At 41.1% G+C, this 26,011-nt stretch overlaps 1 protein-coding gene across 2 annotated transcripts in view; it reads left to right on the top strand.

Annotated features, from left to right (window-relative positions):
* Positions 1-24,320, top strand: part of TGFB2 (transforming growth factor beta 2) — a 73,121-nt gene extending 48,801 nt beyond the window's left edge. For both annotated transcript variants that reach the window (XM_039532585.1, XM_039532586.1), the window contains exons 3-7: positions 15,852-15,984; positions 16,102-16,212; positions 18,116-18,293; positions 19,358-19,511; positions 22,053-24,320. In XM_039532585.1, the coding sequence (XP_039388519.1) occupies positions 15,852-15,984; positions 16,102-16,212; positions 18,116-18,293; positions 19,358-19,511; positions 22,053-22,211 (735 nt within the window). In that variant the 3' untranslated portion in view covers positions 22,212-24,320. The remainder of the gene's footprint in view (positions 1-15,851; positions 15,985-16,101; positions 16,213-18,115; positions 18,294-19,357; positions 19,512-22,052) is intronic.
* The last annotated feature ends 1,691 nt before the right edge of the window (positions 24,321-26,011 follow it).

Genomic DNA, 26,011 nt, shown 5'->3' with positions numbered 1-26,011 from the left:
AGTTCAGTCTGTGTACTGACTTGGTCTCCCTACTGAGACTTCCTCTAGGGGCCAAACTCCTCAATGGTAGTTAGGCACCTGGCTCCCATCAACAGGAGTTACGGTCACAGTGCTTCTGTGGTAGCTAATCAGCATCCTGAAAGGTGTGTATTTGGGGAAGCCTGAGTTAAACCCATTGAATTTCTTCATTTAGGCATTGAGGGACAGGAGGGTTAAAAAAAAGTGCCTTTTTTAACTGAGTACCTGACTGGTAATGAGGGCCAGCTGGAGCTCATTATTGGGGGTATGCGCTTGAGCAAGCTTGTGCCCTTGGTAAAGTATAGACACCTGGGAAAAGGCAGGTACTTTGACCTTATATATACAGTTATTGGGGCGGGCTGCCTACTTTTTTGTGTTGGGCAGGGGGTAATGAGGGAAGGTTTTCTATCAGTAATAAATCTAGACTAGAGTGAAATCAAATCTGACTTCCCCAAAGAAACAGAAGGTTAAAACTAGCTAGCTGTGTGTATTCTTGTATAAGAAGAATGGGTTGTGCTTATTATTTTGCTCTTACTTACTGATTAAAGACACCAAGCCTGGGACTGTAATACAGTTTTAGGTCCCCAGTGTGATAAACTGAATTTGTTTGCCACATTTCCTCTGCAGCACATCTATTGGAGTGATGGGTTTGTGTGGCCAACTGTTCACTGAGTACTGAAGTGAGACACTCTGATTCATTTCTTAAAGGCTTCTGAAAATCTGAGACATCCTTATGGCCAGTTCCCTCCTCTTGTGGTTTTTATTTTCCTTTTCACTGAGGTCTAGTTACCAATCTTGCATCCTTATATGCAGCTCTCAATAAAAGGGTTGACCCCAATCATTCAGCTAGCTCTGTAATGGTGAATCTGTGCTATAAGGTACCTTCACTAATAGTTCTGCCTACATGAGCACCACCATCTCTAAGTACTGCTAAATTCTCTTTCTGACCACCCCAAGACCTGCTAGCCGAATAGGAGGCAGCAAAAGAAGACCAGTTCTTTGAAGTGCCTCAGTTGGCTCAAAGATGAATTGTTGTCCAATTAGAGAGTTGGAGCTGGAGAGGAAGGGAAAATCAAGGAGGGTGGGTGAGAGAGAGGGGATAAAAAAAGACCAGATGTCTTGGGAATGGAGGAGAGCTTGAATAGAAGCATGGGGCTAGGATGAGATTGAAATTAGAGCTAGAAGCTTCAGAAGTGGAGAGGAGAACCTGCATATGGGAGGTAAAGCAAGGAGTGTTGAGGCAGGTTCTTAAGTCCACTGGGTTGGTAGAGGCAGGAAGGAGAGAGAATAATAAAAGAAAGTTACTATCTGCAGAGACGTTCACAGCCAGCCTCCGTCACTGCTTCTAGTAGACAATTCCTTGCACGGACAGCAAGTCTCACACAAGAGCAGTATGGCTGCTAGTAGGGTCGATCTGCACATTCCATATTCCCCTTCCATGCATAAATACATCCCTAACTTCCTGCTTCTCTGCGGGATATGTGGAGGGACAGCTTGTGCTAGGCTTGCTAGTACTAGTGAGCCTGGAAGGGACAATGTGGCTTTGCATCCCACATGGGGAATATATAATTTGATTGTTAGCTTCCCACTCCCTCTAAATTCAGGAATGAGTATTTGGATTATGTGTCAGAGTTGCATTAATAAGATCTTATTAATTAGTTCCACACCCACCAGTTTCAAGGAATGAGTGTGCATGCAAGTCCTCTACCTACCTTTTTGGAGCTGAATTCAGGCAGGTTGGGAGGGGCAGGAGCCACTTCAAGGGGAAGGAGGTGTTCCCCAATATATTATGTGCAAGAATGATATGAGGGGTGGAGGGCTCCATGGAAACAAAGAGACCTGGTTAACTTTGCCCTGTAGCAGATTTCACCTCATAGTCAGAGAGGCTATGATTTGAGCGTGTGCAGTGGGGCTGGGACTAGTTGGTATTCTTCCTAACCTGGCTAGATAGAAGTGAATGGAGCATGCATGGAAGGACTGGGTCCTAGTATTTGGAGTTAGTGTCATAGTCTGATCTTGGGAACAATTGCAGTCAAAAATTATAAAGGTGGGAAAGAGAAAAACTAGGAAATTATCATGTGACAGCTATCACAATGATGAACATTCCTTGCATTCTCCCTCTAGTTCTCCAGGTACCTGGGTCCCTCACCTTACAGAACTACTCCTTCAAGCTGAAAAAGTTAGAAGGCAGCATCTTTGCTTCTCTAAGATCTTCTATGACAGTACTCACCCATTCCTTTGAGGCCTCATCAGAAAATGGGTGCACTGCTTTTTGCTAAGGCCCAATAAAGGCACTTACTTCAGGACTCTATTAAGACAATCTAGGGCCTAGATGCACCAGAACACAAATCACCCAGGTCTCCTCCCCACATTTGGTGTGATGGTGCCAGTGTCTTCTTTCCCAGAGAGGTGAGGTAGTGGCATGGAGCCTCATTCTTACTCCAGGAGCAGTAACAAGGGCCTTCCTCCCCTTAGGGGTGGCAGAAGGGTGCCCTTTCCCCACCCTCAGAGAGGCAGGGTTGGCAGCAAGGAGGCCTCCTTATATTTACCCCAGTAGTCAGAGTGTAGCTGTTTGAGAGGTTGGCCCAGGCCTTCTACACTCCTCTCCTCCTGTCACATAATAGATCTTAGAACACCCCATTGAGATGCACAGGGAATTTACACTTCTCAAAGCTATTGTTTCTGTCTCCCTGTGGACTCAGGCAGACATGACTGCATCGGTTACATCAGGGGCATATATTCAAGATTTTCTTTACAGCCACGATGGCTAAAAACTTAAAATGAAAGCTTATTTCTGAGGTGATGACATGACTCCACAAGCTAGTCTCAGACATGCACTTATAGTACCTATGCCTTAATCTGGCTCCGATTGACTCTATTCTGTCAATGAAATTCCCCCTTCTGCACATTGTGGGGCCACTGTAGATACCAGGGGATTTGTTTTAGTTCTGGCTCTTCCACTGACTTGCTGTGTGACCATGAGCAAGTCACTTGGTGTCCTTTGTACCAGATTCTGATGTCTTTTACATCAGTGTAAATTTGGTGTACTTCCACTGAAATCAATGCCTGAGTAGTGTAACTGAGATCTGAACAAGACCCTGCATGCCTTTGTTTCCCCATCTGTCAAAGGGGTATAATAACACTTACTTACTGCACAGTGGCATTCTGAGGATCAGTGAAAAGCCCTGTGCAGATATGAAGTGCTGTATAGGTGCTAACTATTTCATCCTTATCATCAAAGGAAGGCTCTCAGGAGCAGGAACCAAATTTCTTCTGTATTACACAGATGCTATCATCTTTCCAAGACTGTAACAGGTGGACGGACCCACAGAGATTTAAACTTGTCAAAAGAGCTATAATTTCTGTCCCTTTTTCTCCCTGAATCCTCCCTTTAATCAGTTCATGGTGGCTGCTGAACATCAGCACTCTGGAGAGTGGGAAGCTGGAAAGAAATAAAACAGCACAGCCACAAACACCAGAGAATGATCCTTCCTGCTCCCCCCCTAGCATCGACTCGAGAGCATTCATGTGATGCACTTTTGAATGTACACGAAGACTTTAGAGACTATTAGGAGGCTAAAGTACTTTTGGAGGAGGAATAAGATTAAATAAACAAGTCCTAGCATCCTCCAGTGGCCCTTGCTATGTTTTTAAAGATTTATGCCAAATGCCGGCTTTATTAGAAGTTGATCAGATAAAGCTCGATGTTATGGGAATATCTTTGTTCATCAGTGCTTTGAAGACTTCAGCACATCTTTCTTTTATTAAGGTGCTTCTATATTTATGAATAAAGCCTCTGCACTCTTCTGAAAAGGCCCGACTTTTATGAATAACATTCCAAAAATAAATAGGCACCTTAGCAAAGCTGGAGAAGTGAAAAGCTCAGCAGGGCAGACTCCTATCCACTCTAGTTCTGAGAGGTATTGTTTTTAAGGTAGCTTTATTAGGTACAGACTGTCAAACAATAACATGTTAAAATGACTTCCCGTGGAACCGGCGCCATGTTTTGGTAACACATCATAAAGCATTGTGAAGCATGTAGTTGAAACGCTGGTCTTACTGTGGCTGCTATCTGAGGCTGCTATATATATGGGTACCTGATAGGCTGGTAGAAGAGAGGAATGCACCACATGAAACATTAGAGGAAGAAATAGTCAAGCTGAAATAAGCACGCAGCACCAGGGAAGAGCCCAAGGGGGACATCAGATTACAATGAAGAATTTGAAGAAACTGGGAGCAGAATTTTACCCTTTGTGTCTCAGGGCCCAATCCAAGACTTCACTGGCATTGGATAAGCCCCTAAGAGTTGAACAGTAGTCTACACTTCAGACAAAGTTACCTCAAAAATTTTAAGGGCCCCCTTTTGAGGTGTAGAATGACGATGCCATGGAATATATCACCCCATTATACGTCAGATTTAAATGTAAGCCACAGCCAGTGTTCCACATACCACACTTACAATTCAGATGGCCTTTTGTCTTGTTTTCAGTTAGGGAGTACAGTTAGAACGAGATACTAAAAGCTTGGGCCAAGTTACACTCGTGTAAATTTGAAGTAATTACATTGACTTCAGTGGAGCAACCCCAGATTAACCTTTTTGTAATTGAGAACAGAACTGGGGGGCCTCATTTATTTTTTGAACGAGAATTCCAAGTGATTCACTGGGTTTGCTAAGTAATGCTTTTTTCATGCTATGGGAAATACTGGTCAGAGAAACTGGATTTGGGAATCTGAACCAGGACAATCTATCTGTATTATAAACCTCACCTGAGGCATTTGACTTCACTTGGCTGGTTTTGCGATGGACTACATATAAAGCAGCTTATTTTGATAGTTATCACAATTTATATGATATTTTCCAGAAATTATACTCTTGCAATCTGAAATTTAGCCTTCACTATGGCAAATACACCGTATGCGGTGAAACTATAAACTTTGTAGGATATGTGGGCTTAACAGTTTTCTTCCCTGCAAAAGGAAAAAATGAATTGGTGAGGCGTGGCGGGTCAGTATGTCTGGATATGTGGGGTATATTTCTGCCTAACCTGTTTTCTATTTGTACTATAATTTCCTTTTGTCCAAATACTACTTGTCCTGTGAAGTCTAGCACACACCAGACCTTCTATAGAGTACCTCTGGCATATCAGTTGATAATGCATATCAGTTGATTAGAAACTGTCATTTTAAAAAAACGTTACATATAACTATCTATTGTGCAAGGGCCGCCCAGAGGATTCAGGGGGCTTGGGGCAAAGCAATTTCAGGGGCCCCTTCCATAAGAAAAAGTTGCAATACTATAGAATACTATATTCTCGTGGGGGCCCTTGCAGGGCCCGGGACCTGGGGCAAATTGCCCCACTTCCCCCCCCCACCCCCCCCGGGCAGCCCTGTATTGTGCTTTTGGAAACTCGCCTCACCTACTGAAGTGCAGCTATCTCCTGGCTGGAATGCAGCAACTGTTGGAGACAGGGTCTGGGAACCAATCCATATCCTATTAGAAATTCATACAGGTGAATACATATTCACAACTATACATCACTGCACATAGAAATATAGACCATTGACTGACAGAGATTATTTACAGTTAGTGGCAAGTGTACCTTATTAAAGCAAAAGAGTGTCAGAGCAACTGAATGCGGAGGTGCAGTATAGTATTTGGCTACATCTTAGGACCTCGTAGTTAGTACCCTCTAGGATACAGGGTTGGACTGGGTTCCTACCCCCAAACAAGCAAGAGTTGGGAGTGTTATGGAGGGAAAAGCTTTAGCCTCCATTTTGGGCAGAATTTCAGGAGTGATAAAGAACCTTGAGCTGTTGAAAGTCATCCTTTTGGCTGATGAAGGAAGAGATATGACGAGTTAGAAAGAGAGTTTAATAAATCCAGAGGAATGACCACCATAGTATTACAGTGCCTTTTGGGCACTGAAAAGAGCCTGGGGGTCCCTTGGCAAAAGGAGCTGATACTTTGCTCTGATTATTATTCATATGGGACTTCTTTGCCATTCTACAGAGAAAGGGCTTCCGCCACACAGCTCCGTCTTGGGAGCTAGAATAATTTGTAAAAAGGGACCCAGGCGTGAGCAAAAATAAGGGAAGAGTGAAGCAGAGCACGGGGCCCCCTTCTCTGCTAAAAGAAGAGAGAAAGGTACTCCATTCTTTCCCTGCTGTGCCGGAACACAGATCCCCTTCTCTCATGAAATTAGAAATCCCTGGGCGGGGAAATATGAAGAAGTTGCAGTGGAAAGAACAGGTGCCTGATGGGAAGAGTTTGGTGAAGTTCTAGTCTTCCTACCTGTAGATGGAGCAGCATCAGTGCTTGATGACCCCATGAATACAAGACTCCTCCCTCCCCTTCATAAAATAAAAAGGATTGAAGAGGAGATGGTCCATTAATGAGCTTCCTCTCCCATCTTGGAATAGAAGATCCCAGGGCAACAACATGGCTCTGTTGCCCCTTAGGTTCCACACTACTGCTAGCACTCCACAGTGTATACACAGGGAAGTAGTTATCAGTAAAGGGGGCAGATAAGTGAGTAGAAAAGATTTGAGTGTGGAGGACAGTGGAGAGAAAAGGTTGAAAGAAAATTGACGTGGGGCAGAGTAAAGATTTGGATGGGAGGGAAGTTAATCATAAGGGGAAACTGGAGTTTAAGGAAAACAAGGCAAACTGAGAGATGGAAAGGAACAAAGAGGAATGACTTATGGAGCCGGACAGGATCTTGGGAGATGTTGTAAGTCAAAACATTTTACATTGGATAGTAAGTATGGTACTAAAATATTGCAATAAAATGCACATGAAGGTGAGCTATAGATGTCAGGAGACATGACTGTAGCAGGAGCAGGAGAAACCTAATTTTAGATGGGAGATGAGCACATGATCACACAGGATTCTGAGGGTAGGGATAGGAGAGTGGAGAACCCATTCTTGCTTTGTTGGCTTTGACTCCTAGTTGTTGGTATTTTAATGAAACATACCTTGCCTCTGGCAAGTTACTGTTAAATGGCTAGATACACGTACAGAATTTTTTTGTTTTGCTTCATTTTGATCTTCTGAGCTATCTTAAAATCTTCTAAACTGCAGGAAATTGCATCTTCCGTGAGAAGGATTCCCAGTCATCTTTTCCGGTTTGTTGCTTACACAATGCAGAGTCTTCCCTCCTGGTGAAGTGTAAAACATGCATTTGTACAAAAGAGGCTGAGAAAAACCAGGGATGTTTCCCCAGCGCCACACATTGTACCCACCCATGCATAACCTTCATTTGGCTGGCTAGGGCCTTCCTTGGAGGATAGGGATACCGTCTGATTGGCTCGTCCCATCACCACAAGATGATGCAGTGCTGTATCATCACATTTAGATACCTGTCCACGATGACCACCTGAACGGGTGGTCAACTTCCTTTTTGATCTGCTTTCACCACTTCCCCATCCCTCCTCCATACCTTCAAAGCAACTAGCAGGCCGATGCAGCTAGGCAGATATTGTGCTCAGTGCAGCTGCGTTGCACCTAGATATAAAGTGGATTTGGGTCTGTGTTCAATATGTTCTCTTTATTTGGAAGCTTGCATGAAGAACGTGTCTGGCAAGTTCCAAGCAAATGTATCACAGCGCTATAGATTTTCAAAACATTTTGGCAAGTACTTTGTACTTTTGTATTTTGGCAAGAACTCTGCACCTCGTGTGTTAGTTTCTAAGGACCAGATTCTGCCCTCAGTTAGAGCCTATCCAAAGCCCACTAAGTCAGTGGAAAGACCCACATTGACTTCAAGTGAGGTTTTGGATCAGGGCCATACACCCTCATAGCGCTATAATATTGCATAGGGTTGTATGGATCAGAGCAGACTCTGATTCTGAATGTTTTGCAAAACCTGTTGCAGAAAAATCTTGAAAATTGATGCAGCAAATCTTATAGCAAATAAATGGTTGATCTCTTGCACTGATGGTGAGAACTACTAAACAAGCAAATACATTTAGATCAGTTTTATCAGATAGTGGGTATCTTGTGAAATGTGCTGCAAAAGCTTTTCACAGCTAATTTACCACATGAACTTTCACACAGAATCATTAAAGAAGAGAAGATGAGCAATCAAGAGATGAATGTGGTTTGCAACAAACATATAGATTTGTTTCTTGCTAGAGTGCAAGATTTTGATCTCAGTTCCTGAATTCGGCAGTAGAGTGAGGAAAAATTAAGGACTAAGGTGAAGATTGATTACTCACCCTTACTCCTTAGAAAGGGTGGGGTGAAGTCAAAGAGGACTGTTTGAGAATATCAGTGAAATCTGGGATCTGACAGGGAATGAGTCTCTTACTCACTAGAGCAAGTGGCACACACTTCAGAGGAACGAAAACCTTCATATGTCAGAACTTGGAAACCTTTTCACATATATTCACGTACATTCTTGGCATCTTACCTAAGATCACAGTGTGAACTGTAAAAGCTGTTATCCTGAGTGACCATTTACAGCCATGGTGTTGTGCATAATAATCTTACCTCTCATGCTCTTCCCTTGACCAATATCGGTACATAATTGGTCATTGTTTAGGGCTGTTCAGTACAAGGGATAAAAAGTTGAAAGAAGGTTATTTGCATTATTGACAAAGGACCATGAAGTAACGGATATTGACTGATGAGTAAGAGAAGAATTAGTGAGTCTGCCGAGATGCTGTAATGCAAAACAGTCTGAGAGGTCTGAAGCAGCAGAGAAGAGGACAGAAGGAAGGAAGTTATAAGTGAGCTGACAGTATCTGGAAGGAGGACATCAGGAGAGGGGAAAACAGATTATTGACAGGTTTTTACAAGAGAATACCCTCATTGCTATTTTAAAAAAAGGAGCTAAAATCCACCTTAATTGATTATAGTTGCAACCCTATTTAAGGTGGTAACATAACAGACAAGACAGTTATTTTAAGGTTGTCATTTGATTTTTGTGTGTTGAAAATTATTCAGCAATTTTTTTAAAGGAAGGGTAAATTGCCAAAAATGTTTCCTAATACTTAGTGACTATAATACCCAGTCCCAGATATAAAATACCCTCATTATTGTTAAAGCTTGGCCTTTGATGTGTGATCAGAGTTTTCTAGGCTTTAATTGATGTTAAAAAGCACCGTATCAGCCTGCATTTGTATATAGTCATTACAGAACTGCAGTTGGGATTTTGTTTGTTTTTTAAGGAGGTGATGGATTTATTAGCCAAAATTACCTAGTAATAAATTACAAGGTTCCTGGAACACTTGTTTATAGTTTTTCTGTTCTTTCATTTTTTTAATGTAGTGGCTGAATACCAGCAGCTGTTGGCTAAGCCACCATACCTGGATTACACTATAGTCCTGATCCTGGAAGCCCTTATGCCTCTGGATAACTGTGCAGTTGAACAGTCCAACTGAACTTAATAGGACTATCTATATATGAACAGTTATTAAGATGAGTGAGTGTTTGCAGGATCAGGATCTAATTTGCAGCTTAACTATATTTACTCTAAGAAAGTTGCTTTTGGAGTTCTAGTTATTTGAAGAGAGTTTCTAATTATTTGAAGAGAGGTTCCATCTGTCCCTGTGGGATTCTTACCTTTTTCTGTGTGAGGGGAAGGGAATATACTGTTTTAGATGGTTATTGTTTTAGAAGTCACTCATTCATCCCCTATTTTCACCACTTGTTCTGTGAAAAGGCCAATAAAGAGGTTAAAACAGCATTTCTGTATTTGCACTGTTTAAAAAGTTAGACATTCAGATCCTCAGCTGGTAGAAATGAACATAACTCCACTGAGGTGAAACAGAGCCACACTGCTTTACACCATCATGCTCTTGTGTGTGTATAAAGTGCTTTTTTGGTCTAGCTTTCATGTGGGCTTGCACAATCGTGATTTTAAAAAGGGTTACTGCACAGCAGCATGGTACGCAAGTGCATGTGGTCACATGATGGAAAGATTACCCAGGTAAGAGGACTGTATCCAGTAAAGTTCTGGACAATTACACATATGCCTGGTCTACACTGGGGTGGGGTGTTGTTGATGTAAGATATGCAACTTCAGCTATGGGAATAGGTAATAATAATAGGAGATATACCAATCTCCTAGAATTGGAAGGGACCTTGAGTCCAGTCCCCTGCCTTCACTAGCAGGACCAATTTTTGCCCCAGATCCCTAAGTGGCCTTCTCAAGGATTGAACTCACAACCCTGGGTTTAACAGGCCAATACTCAAACCACTGAGCTATCCCTCCCCCCTAATAGGGTAGCTGAAGTCGAAGTATCTTATTCCGACTTACCTCCCGTCCTCACGGCGCGAGATTGACGTCCGCAGCTCCCCCGTCGACTCCGCTACCACCACTCGCTCTGGTGGAGTTCCGGAGTTGACGGGGAGCGCGTTCGGGGATCGATATATCGCATCTAGATTAGACGCGATATATCGATCCCCAATAAATCAATTGCTACCCGCTGATACGGCGGGTAGTCTGGACGTACCCATAGTACACTTTTATTTGGTAGTATTGCTTTGACATCTGAAAGCAATTTCTTGTTTTTTCCCTGCTCTCCTTTTGTGTACGGTACCCCTCTGTAAAGGCAATGGCTGGGAGAAATGTCTTTGTTAATCTCTTCAAGATCCCTATTACTGTTGTATCTGAGCACCTTATTTATCCTTAAGGGATGGGATTATTCTAGATCAGAGGTTCCCAAACTTGGGCCATGCCTTCAAGGACTTGTTTTCTATGGCACTGCTAAAAAATGTATTCTGGACCAAGTTTCTTTTTACAAACTCATGAATTGGAGGCACCTTAACAAAACTCACAGGTGGTCTCTTTCCCCGTTGCCTATGCTTTACATCGGGTATGATCATGTACTATCAGGACCCTGTGAAAGAAACACACACACACTAGTTCATTTGATGAAGCAGCATAGACAGAAACATGCATAAGACCTCATCTACCTGGACATGTTTAATGAACCCTAACTTATGCTGATGAGCACTCTCAGGACTAGTCACAGGGATTTCAAAGGGGCTACTCACAGGAATAAATCCTCATGGATGCAAGTAAGGGTTCCACAGTCTAGTCCTTTGCAGATTACATTAGTACATCTTTGCAGAATACACCCAAGGCACTGTAAACAAATGGGGCATTCACATTTTTGCTGCTTATTGCCTATGAGACCCCAAAGTATTATATCTTATGTTGAAATTTTCTAGTGGTGGTAGCATAAGGTCCAAAAAACCCCTCTCTCTGACATTCCCCATTCTGTTCTCGTTCCCACCAAACATGCTGCTCTTTACTAATTCTATAAAAGGACTCACTATAAAGTTTGAACAATTATGAAGTAATCTGGAAACTCAAAGGGGTGCATTCACTGCTCAGCGAGGAGGGATATATGTATGCATCTCCCCATCCATTGTGAAGACAGTAGGCTTTTCTGAGACTCTGGAATTACAAAGAGTAGGGTCACTATATTCAATGGTGAAGAGGGTTCAAATTTCATCACAGATAGAAATTTAGAGGAAACTATAAATGCATTTCTAGTATAGGCTGTATTCTCAATTGCTGTTGCCACTCGTTCCGCTTTATTTTTACAGTGCATTAGCTTTTAAAAAGACTTAAAAACAAACAAACTAGAACAAGACAATTAGCTGAAATCATTAAAATCTTGGAAGATAAACCTGCTTAGTGTGTGTATGAGTACTCACTTCCAAGAAAGTACTGCATTTTTCAGTAAATAACGAGACAAAACATATCAGCTGCCAATGTAAAAACTGAAGACAAGGATTGTCTTATTCTGTGTTTTGTGAAGCATTGTGTAAACTCACACTGCTATTTATATCATAATAAACAATAATGGAGAGTTTCTGAAACTAGTAGAAATTCAGCTCTTTTTTCAACATAGACCAGATCAAATGTATCTCTGGTACATGTGAGTGATGGGGTTTTGTACATGTAAATTCTGTCTCCTAAGCCTCCATGTGATTGAATCTGTCACCTTTACGCGCAGGTGCACAAAAAAAGGGTTGGGATCCAAATGAAAATCAGAGTCTTTATAGCTGTTCAAAGGGAGGGATTAGAGGAGATGCTAGAGGGACATGTGAAGTGATTGCTTTGTGAAGTGGGGATTTTACCTCAATGCCCCTCTCCGCACCCCCAGAGTCATTTATGTCTTAACTTTCTCACTCCACTTATTTTCTTCTATTCTCCATTAGTATGTGGAACTACATGATGCTTTGCAGATAATTTAGTCCCTGCCCCAAAGACTCATCATCTAACTCATGCAAATACAAGTCACAAGACAATATTTCAGGCCAGAGAAGGTGCTGAGACAACATTGTCAGAGGGCAGAGCAGCATAGAAAGAAAAGCTTCCCAAAAGGAATGGGCTTTAAAGAGTATGTGACAGAGATGGCAGGTCCTAGTGCACAGGAAGTGGAGAGGTTGTTGCCAGTATGGAGTATGACCAGAAATAAAGTGCACAGCAAAAAGTCTGAGAGAAGGACAATGGGGAAGATGGGAGAGAGGATGTGGAGTGTTATCATCTCTATTCAGTTATAGAACATAGAATCATAGAATATCAGGGTTGGAAGGGACCTCAGGAGGTCATCTAGTCCAACCCCCTGCTCAAAGCAGGACCAATCCCCACCTTTTTCCTGTAAGGATTCCAAAGCACTATCTAGAAAGAGGAGTCACTTTGACTCCTACTGGGTGGCTGTGTCAGAGTGCACAACAATACTGTGCTGCAAAGTAGGAAAGGAAATGGAGAATACTTTATTTAATTGAAAGTGCAGAGGAATTTTGATCAGTAGATTGTAATGATCCATACTGGTATTTGGCTGGCACAGTGGGGCTAGTGTACCCTTACCTCTCAGGGAAGAAAATGTCATGGGGTCTTCCTTGATCACCAGCAGTCAGGGCACTGATTTATGTATCTTCCTAACACCATCTGGGAGTGCTGATTCAACCTAGAGGGAAGAGAGGAACACTCCTGCTGATTCACCAATATCACTCAATGCAGCACCCGTAGTGCTTGGAGGCCTCCCATCCGAGTACTGCTCAAGCCTGGCTGCTTAACCAGTTATACTGATAACATAGGTTAGCTGAGCACTGCTTAGCTTGCGCATTAATAACCTCACCTGAGGTGCCATAGCTTTCTGTTCTTCCTGCAGATGCTGTGAATTGAATGAGGAGATAAGTCTCCTGATCAAATAATATAATAATGGTCATGTAACCTTCACATTGAATTATTCCCATTCTACTGTTTCTACACATTTCTCATAACACTTTCAGTTCTGAGAGCAAGACTGGCTTTCAGTGCACCACCGTGTAAGCAGGGTGAGTGAAATACGCTCTGTCTCTTATGCCTGGTGAATACTGATAGTCTCTGACACATGCCTTTCACAGTGTTCCTCTTGCCAGCAGGCAGTCATGGGGGAGGGGGAAGAAAGGGGGTAGGAAGACAAACTTTTTGGGGACTGGTTCTCTCCCTTGGCCAGTCCCCTCTACTTTCTCAGGGCCCACCTGAAGAGCCTTAACTTGTCTCAGGGCAACCATATCAAATCTACTTGCATTAGCAAATGGCTTTTTGCATGTTTCATACTTTAGAGATATATGATGATATGAAGAGTCAAACCTGCTGTGAGGTGTGACTGCACAGAAGGGTGGAGATGAGCTGAAATGCTGGGTCCTCTTCAGCTCTCTTCTGAGAAGAATCCATCCATCCATGCAGCATGAGGGCTGTTTTTTCTTCTTAGGAACACTGGAACTGACCCAGTAAAATTCCATGGGAACCTAAAGTTATATCTGTGCTACCACTGGTTTTTCGCAGCTGCAAATACTGATTCACTCAGCCCTCGGGCACAGCTGAGGAATGGGAACCTCTTTGCTGCCTTCAGTCTCTTGCTGTATAGTTTTGTGAATGCTTAGTTTGAAGAATGCATTGTGAAAAAATAGGCCCCCATTCTGAGAGGTGCCGAATGCCCTCAGTGCCCATTGAAGGAGTTCACCCATTTCTGGGAGGGGCTCAGCAGCTTGTAGGATTGGACCAATAGCATCTTGTGTATCCCTTCTCTCTCAGTCCTCCAATAGAAGTCAGGGGAGGAAGAAATGCTCAAGAGACAAGTTCAGTGCAAGGGCTGCTCTCTGAGATCCAAATATAATTCTCTGACTCATGCAGGGACTCCAATGAAGTCAGTGGTGAAATACTGTATCTGGGGCAGTATCTGACCTTTAGAGAATAGACTAATTCCCTTTGTTTTATGATGAAGAACCTACTTCAATCACATGGCCTATTTTCGTGCCTGTTGTCCATGTTTTTTTCAGGTGAATTTTACCATCTCATTTGCTGATTATGTGCCAACAAAGTGCTGACTTGGGTTGAGAACCCAGGATGGAAAAATGAATATGTCTGTCAATCATTCATTTTAGAGATGGACTCAGACTGTGGCAAAAAAATCTCTGAAGTCATGGAGGTGGCATAGCAATGGGTGCAAACTGATGTTATCATTAGTTCTTGATTAAAATGTACTTAACAGGCATGACCTTCCAGCTCCCTGAATCAAAAAAAATCATCAGTGTAGTAATGCCGAGGAACTGGACAGTTTACAGACAGCCATAAGCCCAAATTTTCCTTCCTAGATATGGAGGGAATCTGCGATTGTACGCAATGTGGTGATTGCTCAGTTGTTTGGAAATAAGGGGAAGAATTTGTTGCACTTGAGAATCTGGAAATGTGCTGCAACATCTTATATAGGTAGAAAAAGGTTTTTTCTAATGAGGTGTGTGCTCAGTACCAGGTTGTGATAAACCTGTTGGCATAAAATACAAACTAAGTTGGAATGAAAATTTGGGTTAAAAAAAGCATCTTAAACAGTACAAATAAAAGGCGATATTCAACTAGGATTTACACTGCTTTGTATTGCTGCACCCTCTACAAACAGCTGCATAAGCTACATCTTCTTGCAGTTGTCTGTAATACAATGAGCATTCATGTGGCCAGTAACCCTGAGGCAGAGTAGACATTAGTAGCTCTAACAAGATAATATTTATCTACAGATGAACTGCTCTTGAAGAATATAACAGTATCATCAATGTACAAAGCACCAACAGGCTTTCTTTTAGCCTAAGGTGTGCTTGTGTTAATTTACCCAACATAGGTATTATGGCCAATGGTGCACTGTCCTTGCTAACTTAAATGTTGGAGTTTATTCCCATTGCTCCACCACTTCTGCAGTATTGTAGCGCAGGGCAGCATTTTGTTGCTGTCATTTCTCTAGATTTCCCTTGGAGAACTATGTGGAAGACAGTGCTTTTGTTTCCGGATATAAGCTGATTACTTAAGTCTACCTAGGAAAATACTTTGTAAGTCTAGGTGCAAATATGGGGATTCCTCACCCTTCCTTGAAGCATCAAGTCTATTAGAGGTAAGATATATTGCATTAGGGATAGATACGAACTGCAGCTTGGCAACTCCCATGTCCCTATGACTACACAGAACTATAGAGTAACTGGTGGTCGACCATATGCACTACTGGTTCTGGAACAGGATAATAGAAATCGAGATGAAAAGACCTCATTTGCCAGTATCTTTCATGTCACTTTTACCACAATGTGCAGATGACTTAGACCCTGTTCTCTGAAGTCAACGGCAAGTCTCCCATAGAGATAGAGCCTTATCCTGCACCACTGCTTAGTATACATTTTTGTGTCAAATGCCTGAATGTCTGTCTACCCTGTGTATGTGTAGATTGCTGTTACGTTATTTATTAGCATACCACTGTGTTATGTTAAGCTCTTATAGAGTGTCCATTTTGATAAGTCTGCAAAACTGTAATCTACAAAGTCTTGACTTGTTCACTGTTTCTTTCAGGTTGTTAAATCCAAAGAACTACCTTCGCCAGGACAGCGCTACATTGATAGCAAGGTAGTTAAAACACGAGCTGAAGGGGAATGGCTGTCTTTTGATGTCACTGAAGCTGTACGCGAATGGCTCCATCACAAAGGTGATGAGAAATGCTCTTCTCTCTTGCCTTCCCACCCCAACTCTTGCTTCATTACCTGAATTATTTCAGGGTCATTCCAGATGCAAAAATGACCCCCCTCACTTTCATGTTTTGCAGAGAGGAACTTTGGATTTAAGATAAGTTTACATTGTCCATGCTGCACCTTCGTGCCTTCAAATAATTATATCATCCCAAATAAAAGTGAAGAGCTAGAAGCAAGATTTGCAGGTAACAAAACAACAACAAAAAACGAGGGAGGGGAGGGAAGGTGTACAAAGGGCAGTGATGTTTGCTGATTAAAAGATAGAAATAAGGAACTTTTTATGGTTTCTGTAAAATATAAAATACAACTGATGTGGGGGCCTGAGGATGATGAACTAGAGAGCTTTGACTCTTTGTTGGGGGGAATGGGATGATTGAGGACACATGGGTAAAGCCATGTCAACACTGTAAAATGTAACTGGTCCACAACTGAATCAAAGAGATTGCACTGCCATAAGCACAAATGGTTCAGTGCATCCATGCTAGCCTGTTCCAAACCATTTTACCTTCAATTGGTATCTATCTCACAATTCAAGGCACAGGTCCCAAAACAGTGGATTTTGGAAGATCTTGAAATCACCAGTGCACTATGGGACATAACTGAGCTGACAGTATTGACTGAACTGTTTCAGTCTGAACTATTTTATTGCTGTCCACACTGGCACTAAAATGGTGCAGGCTACAGTAGTGCAGACTAAACCATTGATTAGCCCTGGTGTAGGCAGGTCTAATCCAGACAATGTTTAGAGCACATGCAAACTGTTTGCAGCACTTTTGTCTGTGAACATGATGTGTTTTAAAGTGTGCAAGAGGGACTAAGCAGTTCTTAGCATGGTAAATTTCTCTAGTATAGGCAAGGCAGTAGTCAGGTGTTTGGCTTTCCATTTCCCCAAACAAATGAGTAATGTCATCTTGAATTTGGTGGACAGAAGAGCCATTCACATAACATGAAGAATGTCCTGGTGTCAAACACTGTTTTGGCTGATCACAAGATACCGTTTTTGGAAGGGTAATTGTTTTGCGGCTGATGCAAAACCATATCAGGCCCTGTTGTTTGTGAGTACCTGCAAATGGACTCTCAAATCTTTGCAGGATGCTAACAGCTCCTCTTGCTCCTGAGTGTTTTCACTTGGTTATATCTCTGATGTAACTTTTCAATATGCATTAACTCTAACTGTAGCATAGATCATTTGGGGAAAAACTATACAGTATGTGCCAAAGTTGTATAAATGACCTACAGTGTTGTATTCGCCAAAGTTCTGTTGTATCTATTGAAGTCCTTTGTCCTACTGAATAAGACTAGTAGTGATCTAAGACCATTGTCAATGGCTTCCAAAAAAAATTAATTAATCCCAATATCAATGGTCTCTAGTTCCAGTAAATTTATTTTAAAGTCCCCATTGCCAGATATGTACCAGATTAAGGGGCTAGAAGGATTGATCTATGAAGGAAGATTAGCAAAACAAAATAATATGTATTGGTTAGTAATATAGAAGACTATGGAAGATAGGAGAAGAGTGTACAAGCATTTGAAAGATGTAAAAATGAAGAACTAAGAAGAATTGCTCAGATGGCACAGTGGGGGTAAAATAGGAATAATGGAATGAAATTAAGCAAAGAAAAGTGTAGGTGAAATGTCAAGAGATGATCTAGCGGTGTCTTCTGGCCTTAAAAGCTATGAATCTGAAAAGAGAGAGAGTCCATTGGATTGGTCTCCCACACAAAGTGGTAAAAGCATCATCATGCAGGTCATTTAAAACTAGCTTAGACAAAGTGGACTTTTCCACATGGGTAGGTGATCCAATAAGTCTTTTCCATCACTAATTTTGATAGATCCATTAATTGACTTCAAAAAGCCATTTAGATAGATTAAAACTGGGGAAGGCCAATATGTCAAACATGAGGGTACGTGATGCTATATGTACCTTAATGCAGAGCTCTTGGGTTGTGATTCCCTGCCCCCATGACACACCCACCTGATGTCCTCACCACCAGTTTTCTAAGAAAGAGATTTTTTTAAAGAGATGGTTTATATAATTTGTGAAGAAACAGCAACACAATGTTTATCACAAAAATGTATTTTTTGAAGGTATTGATGACTCCTACATATATTCCAGTGGTGATGGGAAAACTTTCAGGTCCAGTAGGAAAAAATACAGTGGGAAGACCCCACATCTTCTGCTAATGTTATTACCCTCCTACAGACTTGAGTCGCAACAGCCCAGTCGGCGGAAGAAGCGTGCTTTAGATGCTGCCTATTGTTTTAGGTAAATATATGTATAAAGTCAACTTACTTATATTTACTCCTACATGCCTAAAGGTGTAACTTGGGTTGTTTCTAACATGATTTGATAAATTTCTTTTCACTAGGTGTTAACACAAAACTCTGCCCCGTGTTCTCAGACAAGTTAGGTCAGTCTATAGTCAAACTGACTTGTCCATGTGGGATCTGAACCTAATAGGAGATGATTACCCTCAATTCCCATTGAAGTTAATGAGAGTTGAGAGCACTCATGACCTTTAGAAAACAGGAAATCAAGATCCACCAGTACTAGTCCCCAACCACATCAGTCATGTAATCACAGGAAATAGTTCATGTGAGGATGCTAACCTCCTCAGAGGAAGTTCACCTTTGCAGAGTCTGTACCTGTATGACCTGGGGGAAACAATCCTTCCTAATGTTAAGTCTGGCAAACCGTTGTATGTGCGAGCAAAAATAATTGTGGCTAAGCATTGGATTTCATTATACTCTGAGCTTCTTTTGGTTTCCAAGTAATTGTTTCTTTTTCTTCTTGAATCCCATGAGTGTAGATTCTGCGAGTATCTCATGGTTTAAAGAATTACAGCTGAGTCACATAATTCTATAGGGGTTGGTCAGCTGCCCTGCACATTTCCCCATTGCAAAGCCACAAAATCTTAAGTCTCCCAGGCACTGTTGTTTCCACACAGGAGACAACTATAGATTAACTTCTCAAATATATGCCTCTGATTCAACACTAGTAGACTAGTGACTGATTAGCGCTTCCCCTGTACATGGGATAACCTGTCAAATCGTAGCTTAACATCAGTAGTGAGGCATCTATGGGTCTAACTTCAGTGAGACCAGCATTTGGGCCTTAGTACTTGGAATTGAAATCATTGCTTGGGCAATGTATGGAATCTTACAGTTTGAATTAGTACGAGAGTCAGGGTTGAGCTCACCTGTAAAGCATTGCATTATGAAGGAAGCAATTAAATAGATTCTCCCTTCCACTCTACCCCTCCCACCCCCGTACACACACACACACATTGTGGTTCTGAACAATGCATCTGACTGTATTTTTATTTCCAGAAATGTGCAGGATAATTGCTGCCTGCGTCAACTTTATATTGACTTCAAGAGGGATCTTGGCTGGAAATGGATTCATGAACCTAAAGGGTATAATGCTAATTTTTGTGCAGGAGCCTGCCCATATTTATGGAGCTCAGATACTCAGCACAGCAGAGTAAGTCCTGCCTTGTGATAACTTTGATTCATGTGACTTGTATTAGAACATCTATGTTTAAGCCTTGGGTTGAATTATATTATCATTGCCACCAAATGTCAAAAGCTTTCACAGTGCAAAATGTATTATTTGAATGACTTTCTTAGGGTGAAATTCAGCCCTGTAGAGGGGACCAGTGAAGGCCTCTATTTAGAGATTAAGTGGGACTTATGTGACCTTGTGCTGGCCCTCTGCATGGGAGTGAATTTCATCTTAATTGTGAGCCCATCGCTGTGATATATGGATGCATCCCATATGTCATGAACATCAAGAAGAGAGTGCCTTATCTTCCCCACTGACAAACTGGGCCTTGCCTTGCTGTCTCTGGAGGTTAACATGTTCTAGTTTTGCTAGGCTACCCAAGAAAATGGAGCTTCCACTAAGGATTCTCTTTCTTCCACCTACCAAGTTGCAAAAGCATGGTATCTGCGTGGGGAAGCTTTCACTGCCACTGCCTGGACCTTACCTGTTGTTTGGATAACTGGAGGGATTTGGTTTCCACTGTTGATCTGCCACCTTTCACAAATTTCATGAAAACTGAATAGATGTGATTTATTCCCTATTTTTTCATGAAAACTGAACAGATGTGATTTATTCCCTATTTTTTGTTCTACTTTTAAGTTTCAGTAAATGTGAAAAGTTAAACTTGTCTCCTGATTGTACCATGGAATCTGCAGCTGGATTCAAACCAGAATAATGGCTCCCATTCCTCAAGCCTTCTTTAAAATATCAGATTAGCATGAGCAAGCAATTGGATTACAGCACATTGAACAGTAATCTTGCTTTCTCTAGTACGAGAAAATCTTATAGTCCAGGCCTGTGTTGATCTTGAATATAAACAATTTAGTATATATGCACTGCATATGTGTGGGTGGCTGGCTGGCTGGCTGCATCAGTGTAGTCCGGCGGAGTCAACAGGCTCAGATGCAAGAGAGTACAAATTCCCTCTGATACACAGAAGTAGTATGCAAAGTTTGGAGCAGCACTTGTTTTTTAAGGAAGAAGGAAGAATAACTGTCATGGTCACAAATATGTGATTTGGACAGTTACCCAACAAGTTAGAGGTTGCTTAATAAAGTAGTTAGTGTTGCTGCACTGAACAGGACTTCTGTCTCAGCTGCGAACACTGTGCTGAAGCTCTGGGAAAAGGTCACTTAGTGTTTAACTAACACATTAATGGCATCCTTGGAAATACCTGTGTATCATCAGTGGGTAACCTACATACTTCCCTTAGAGAAAACTGTTCTGCATGTGAATCTAATGTGGCATGAAAGCTGCTAACTTGGACATAGTTGGTTCCAGGCGAGTTTTGCAATCAAAGTCACAATTAATCCATAGCAGCAATAATGGACACAGTAGCCTGGGAGAAAAACAAAGCAATGCCTAACTCTTTGATGCACTTGCAAAGCCAGTTAAGAGTCAACTAAAATCTGAAAGCATAAATGTAGCTCTTTCAATGCCCATCACGTTAACAGAATGTAACGTACAGAATGTACATCTAATACATGTAGATTTAAAGGGCTGAATTTCTGAGGTAGTTTCCATGGATGTCCCTAGAAAAATACCCATAAGTCCATTGTTCCCTCAAATCCCCATATCTGTGCACAAATCAGGTCAATGTATGTGCAAATAAAATAGTTTAAAAATAATTTCCTCTCTTACTCACCTGCCAAGACCTGAGTTTAGTGTTGTGCCTTTCTCCTCCAGCAATTGATTACTGTATATCACTGACACTTTAAAAACATAGTAGAAAGTGAACTTCACTCAATTCTTGGCAGATAAAAAACCTTTCCGTTCAACTCTGACTAAGCTTATTTACCATAAATTTTGCACACACATTGTTATTTACTTATATCATTTTATTGCATGGTGTTTTGCAGCCAAGTAAGAGGACAAGGCCTCTGTCCCAAGAAGCTAACAATCTAAATAAAGGGGACAGCACCTCAAGGGTATAAGAGATCCCCAAAGCAAAAGAATGCTGAGCATCAGCACCAAATGTGTTATTCATTATAATTTGTGAAGCCTGCAGTCACACACAGTATTGTACAGTGAATTATCCGTGCCAGAGGCCGTACCCCTGATGGTTTACAAGCTGGCACAACACAATACAAAACCAAACAGAGTTTGGAATGATATTTCTAGATGGAAAGTGCTATGGACCAGGTTTTTAGAAGTCTGTTCTAGAAGGTTTTTAGAAGCAGGAAAGGATATCTTGGTGTATGTTGGTGTCTATTGATGATGGGCATAGGGTAAGTGAGGTAGAAGGCACGAAGTTGTATTTGGCAAGGGAGACAAATGGGATGAGATGTATTGTTAAAGTGTAAAGTGTGACCAGGGCTACAGGCCTGATCCAAAGAGTATCGAAGTCAATGGGAGTCTTTCCACTGACTTCACTGGACTTTGGCTCTATAGGAGCAAGTGATGCTAGAGACGGAGATAGGCATTGATTTGTGGACACAATGATAAATGTTTTCATCACAGTTTTTTTCTTTCTTCTTCTAGGTACTCAGTTTGTATAACACCATAAATCCAGAAGCGTCTGCCTCTCCATGCTGCGTGTCCCAGGATTTAGAACCCCTCACCATCCTGTACTACATTGGCAAAACGCCCAAAATTGAACAACTTTCCAACATGGTCGTAAAATCTTGCAAATGCAGCTAAAAGAAGTCCCTGAAACAGCAATAAACAAATGCGTAAAAATAACCAAGGAAGAAAGAAAAAGAGATTAAGAAAGAAAAAAAAAAACTAAGTTCATCAGTGTTAAAAAAATAAAAAATTTAAAAATTAAAAAAAAAAAGCCTAAAAAGAAGAAGAAAAGCGGTACTAGTCCGAACTGTTTGAAAGTTTGTTTGTTTTGTTTTTTTAAAACTGGCATCTGAAACAAAACATTGAAGGCCTTTATCCTACATTTCACCTACTCAGTTAGTGAGATAGACAAGAAGCAAACAAAAACCAAAACCAACAACAACGACAACAAAAACAAAAAGAACCACACCTTTTAAAAAATAAACACTGGAAGAATGTGTTAGTGTTACTATGTGAAAGGAAAAAAACAGGAAAATCCCATTAAGTGGAGTTGCTGTATCTGTCCCATGCCTTACTTGATCTCTCTGTATTGTTATGCGATAGACATCCTACCCATTCTTTTTAGTTTTAGTGTTAACAGTGCATTATTTATTTGTATGTAAAAACTATCACATGAACATTTCTTCGCCATTGGAAAAAAAGAAACAAATGTGGACAAAGTGGAGACCAAATAAACTGCCAGAAATATGTTTAATGCATAGGGGAACTCAAGTGCAAAAGATCCTGAAAATAATGGTTAGTTTAGTTCAATTAAAACAGAAGTCAGTTATTACATTATTGAAAAAATCTGCCTTAAAAATGCCTTATTTTATATGCCAGCGGCCTAGGGAGGCTTCTTGTAAGGTCTCAAACCCTTGTTTTAAATACTGAAAAACTTACTAATAAAGGACGCTCTGTTTCAGTCTCAAAGACAAGTCTATAAGATTTTTTTTTACTGTAAATGATTAAAATGTCAGTTTAGTAAACCAGTGAAATATTTAACATGTACTGGTCTAATCTTCAGACCTTAATATGTTGCTGTATAGCTATGCTATGGGATGTTTTGTTCTTTTGGTATATGTAACCATACCTATAGTATTACAATAGGTGGGTAGTAAAAGCCAGCTTAATTGGAAACATATCTGTAGATCTCTATTGTAAACTATTAAAAAAATTAAGTACTTTATGTGTAATGTGTAAATTTTCACCATATTTTTGTATTCTGTAATACTGTCAACTCTCATGAGTTTGAATTTGAATTTGGGGCTCTTTTTGATCACTCAGTCATGTGTTTCCCTCTAGCTGGCCAGTATGAGTAGAGTCCCTATATTTTGACTTGCACTACAAATACATGTTTTATAATAATTTGCTATACCTGTGCTTTGTATATTGTTCATCATTATGCCATAAGCTACCTGACTCCATTTGTTTTTTGTTTTACAAAAAGGATGGATTAAAATATTCTCCTCTTCCCTTCTCCCACATCCTAGTTCATCCACATTTGTAGCAGTGAATCGCAATGCGACTCTTGAGTTTTAAACCCAGTTTTGTTTTATTTTCTCGGCTAAAGACAGTCAAACAGATGGATAAAGGAGCAAGATTTTCAAGAGAGGATTTCGCAGCCTAAGTGATACGAGGCTAGGGCCCAGCCCTATAAACCCTTAGTTTATAGTGAAATTCTCTACTGAGCAGAGGGCCAGGACTGAAGCCCTAACAACAAGGCTTGAGTGGGACTTAATTAGTTCAGAGGCCTTGTGTTGGCCTTTGGCACAGCAGTGACTTTTCACCTGCAGTTAGTCTATGGGAGTGATCCTTCCACAGAGGTCAGCAGAAGTTTTGCCATTGACTGCTGTGGCATCAGATGAGGCCTAGTGAGTGTTGGCATGTGGAAGGATTTGGAGGATTGGGCTCTGTGTCTTCATTTAATCTTTTTTTTTTCTTTCAGACAACACCTTTTCTTTTTCCTCTTTCTAAAAATAAGGAACATAAGTCTCCTAGGAAACTCGTTTGGGCCCTAACAATCTTCAGCGTATTCTAGAGGGAGTAAGAAAAGATCTACATCATACACGCTGTTTAAAAATAAATGAATAGCAACAGATCTCTAAGCTAGACAAAGATGTGTAAAAACCATGACAAGGAACAGTTCAATTGATTTCACATTATAAATTGTTCTGAATGGCAAAGCTTGAAGACTGTGCAAGGAAATATGACAATTGGATATAAAGGGAACATTCCCTCAAATACAATACAGGAACAGGACCTAGGGTGAGATCCTGGCTCCATTTAAGTTGATGGGAGTTTTGCCACTGACTGAAATGGGGTCGGGATTTCAAGCTTTAAAGCAAAACATTAGGGGCCTGATCCTCCACTGTGTTCACTTGAATTTGGATAGTGTAACTCCCTTGACTTTAGCGGAGCAGCACTGCTGTAAAACTGGAGTAACATAGTGGAGAATCAGGCTCAAGGTCTGGATTCTACCCCTTTGATTTCCACAGACAGTTCCCATTAAATGAGCCTGTGCTCACTGCTGAAATTGAAATGTAGCCCTGCGAATAATCTGACCCTGCCCATTGTCTCAGTGCAGAGGAGGTATATGAGGGTTTGTATGTGTGTGTGGTTCTTCTAGTAGTATTATTTATTATTCAGCAAATTGAAATTAACAAATGATGGGTCCAATCCTACAAACACTTGCAGGAGCCATGTTTACTATCCTGAAGAGACCCGTAGAAATAAACGAAACTCTTTGAGGTAGAAAGCACTGGGACTGCTGGCCTTTGCAGCATTTTGCCCTAATCTGTTTTATTACCTTCAATATCAGAATTCTGTGGGTCAGGAGGAGGAGACAAGGGCTGGGCAATTTAAAAAAAACCCAAACTTGTCATTATCAATTTAAATGCGGCAAAAACCTGGTATTGAAGCTTGATGATTTGAAATAGCAGGATCTGAGATGCCATTAGTGTACAACAACTCACTGTGTGCTGGACACAGCCAAAAGTTTGGGCCTGGGAGGTGGGTATGTTTTAAAAAATCTCTGTATAATGCCTTGTAATTGCGTTAGGTCATTTCCCCCAAATTGGATGAAGTTTTGTTTTGTATTTTTTCCTCAGAAATGCACTGATAGTATTTGAAACGTTCTATTTTACAGCTCCTAAATCTTTCCTTTTTTGGTTTATTTTTAGACATATATTTCCCGTTAGTGAATAAGGACATTGGGCCTGATCCTACAAAGTGCAGACAGAGCTCCTTTGGGGTGAAACTGTGGAGAGGGCCAGCGCGAGGGAGGGCCTGGCGCCATTTAAGTTCAGCGCAAAGCCTCAGAATGAGGCGTAAGTGGAAATAAAGAGGCACAGAGGGGCGTACTATGGCGCCTCTCTGTCAGGTGCTGATTTCCTTAGCTTGCAATGAAGACAGTGGGAATTAAGGATACTCAGCACTTGGCAGGAGATACTCAGTACCTCACAGGATCAGACTCAAAGGGAAGGGGTGGGGCTGAGGGACAAATCTTAGCACTCAGCTGGTTGGGTTAGGACAGCATTTTTTGTGTGTTTAGCAGCAATACTGTTGTATGGACGGCATGGTTTTAAAAAAAAGGAACATAAAAACAGCTGTGTTGTATTTTGATGACCGATTACCTTGTATTTTAACACAGTGTATGTCTGTTTTTGTGGTGCTCTAGTGGTAAATAAATTATTTCAATTATATGCTTATGTCGCATTCGTATGGCAGTCTTCTTCTGACATAAGAAATCCCTCAGTTCAATACTATATGTCTCAGCCTAATGTGGGAAGTAATTTTTGCATACTTGCTTTTCAAATTGTATTTGTGGCCTGAATCTAACAAAAACTGTTCTCTGTATGGATGGATCGCTTCTTTGCTCTGTTTTAGTGCAAAGATTA

The sequence above is a fragment of the Mauremys reevesii genome, linkage group 3 (genome assembly GCF_016161935.1).
Source record: "Mauremys reevesii isolate NIE-2019 linkage group 3, ASM1616193v1, whole genome shotgun sequence".
Taxonomy (NCBI): domain Eukaryota; kingdom Metazoa; phylum Chordata; order Testudines; family Geoemydidae; genus Mauremys; species Mauremys reevesii.
This window is presented reverse-complemented; position numbering and strand designations above follow the sequence as displayed.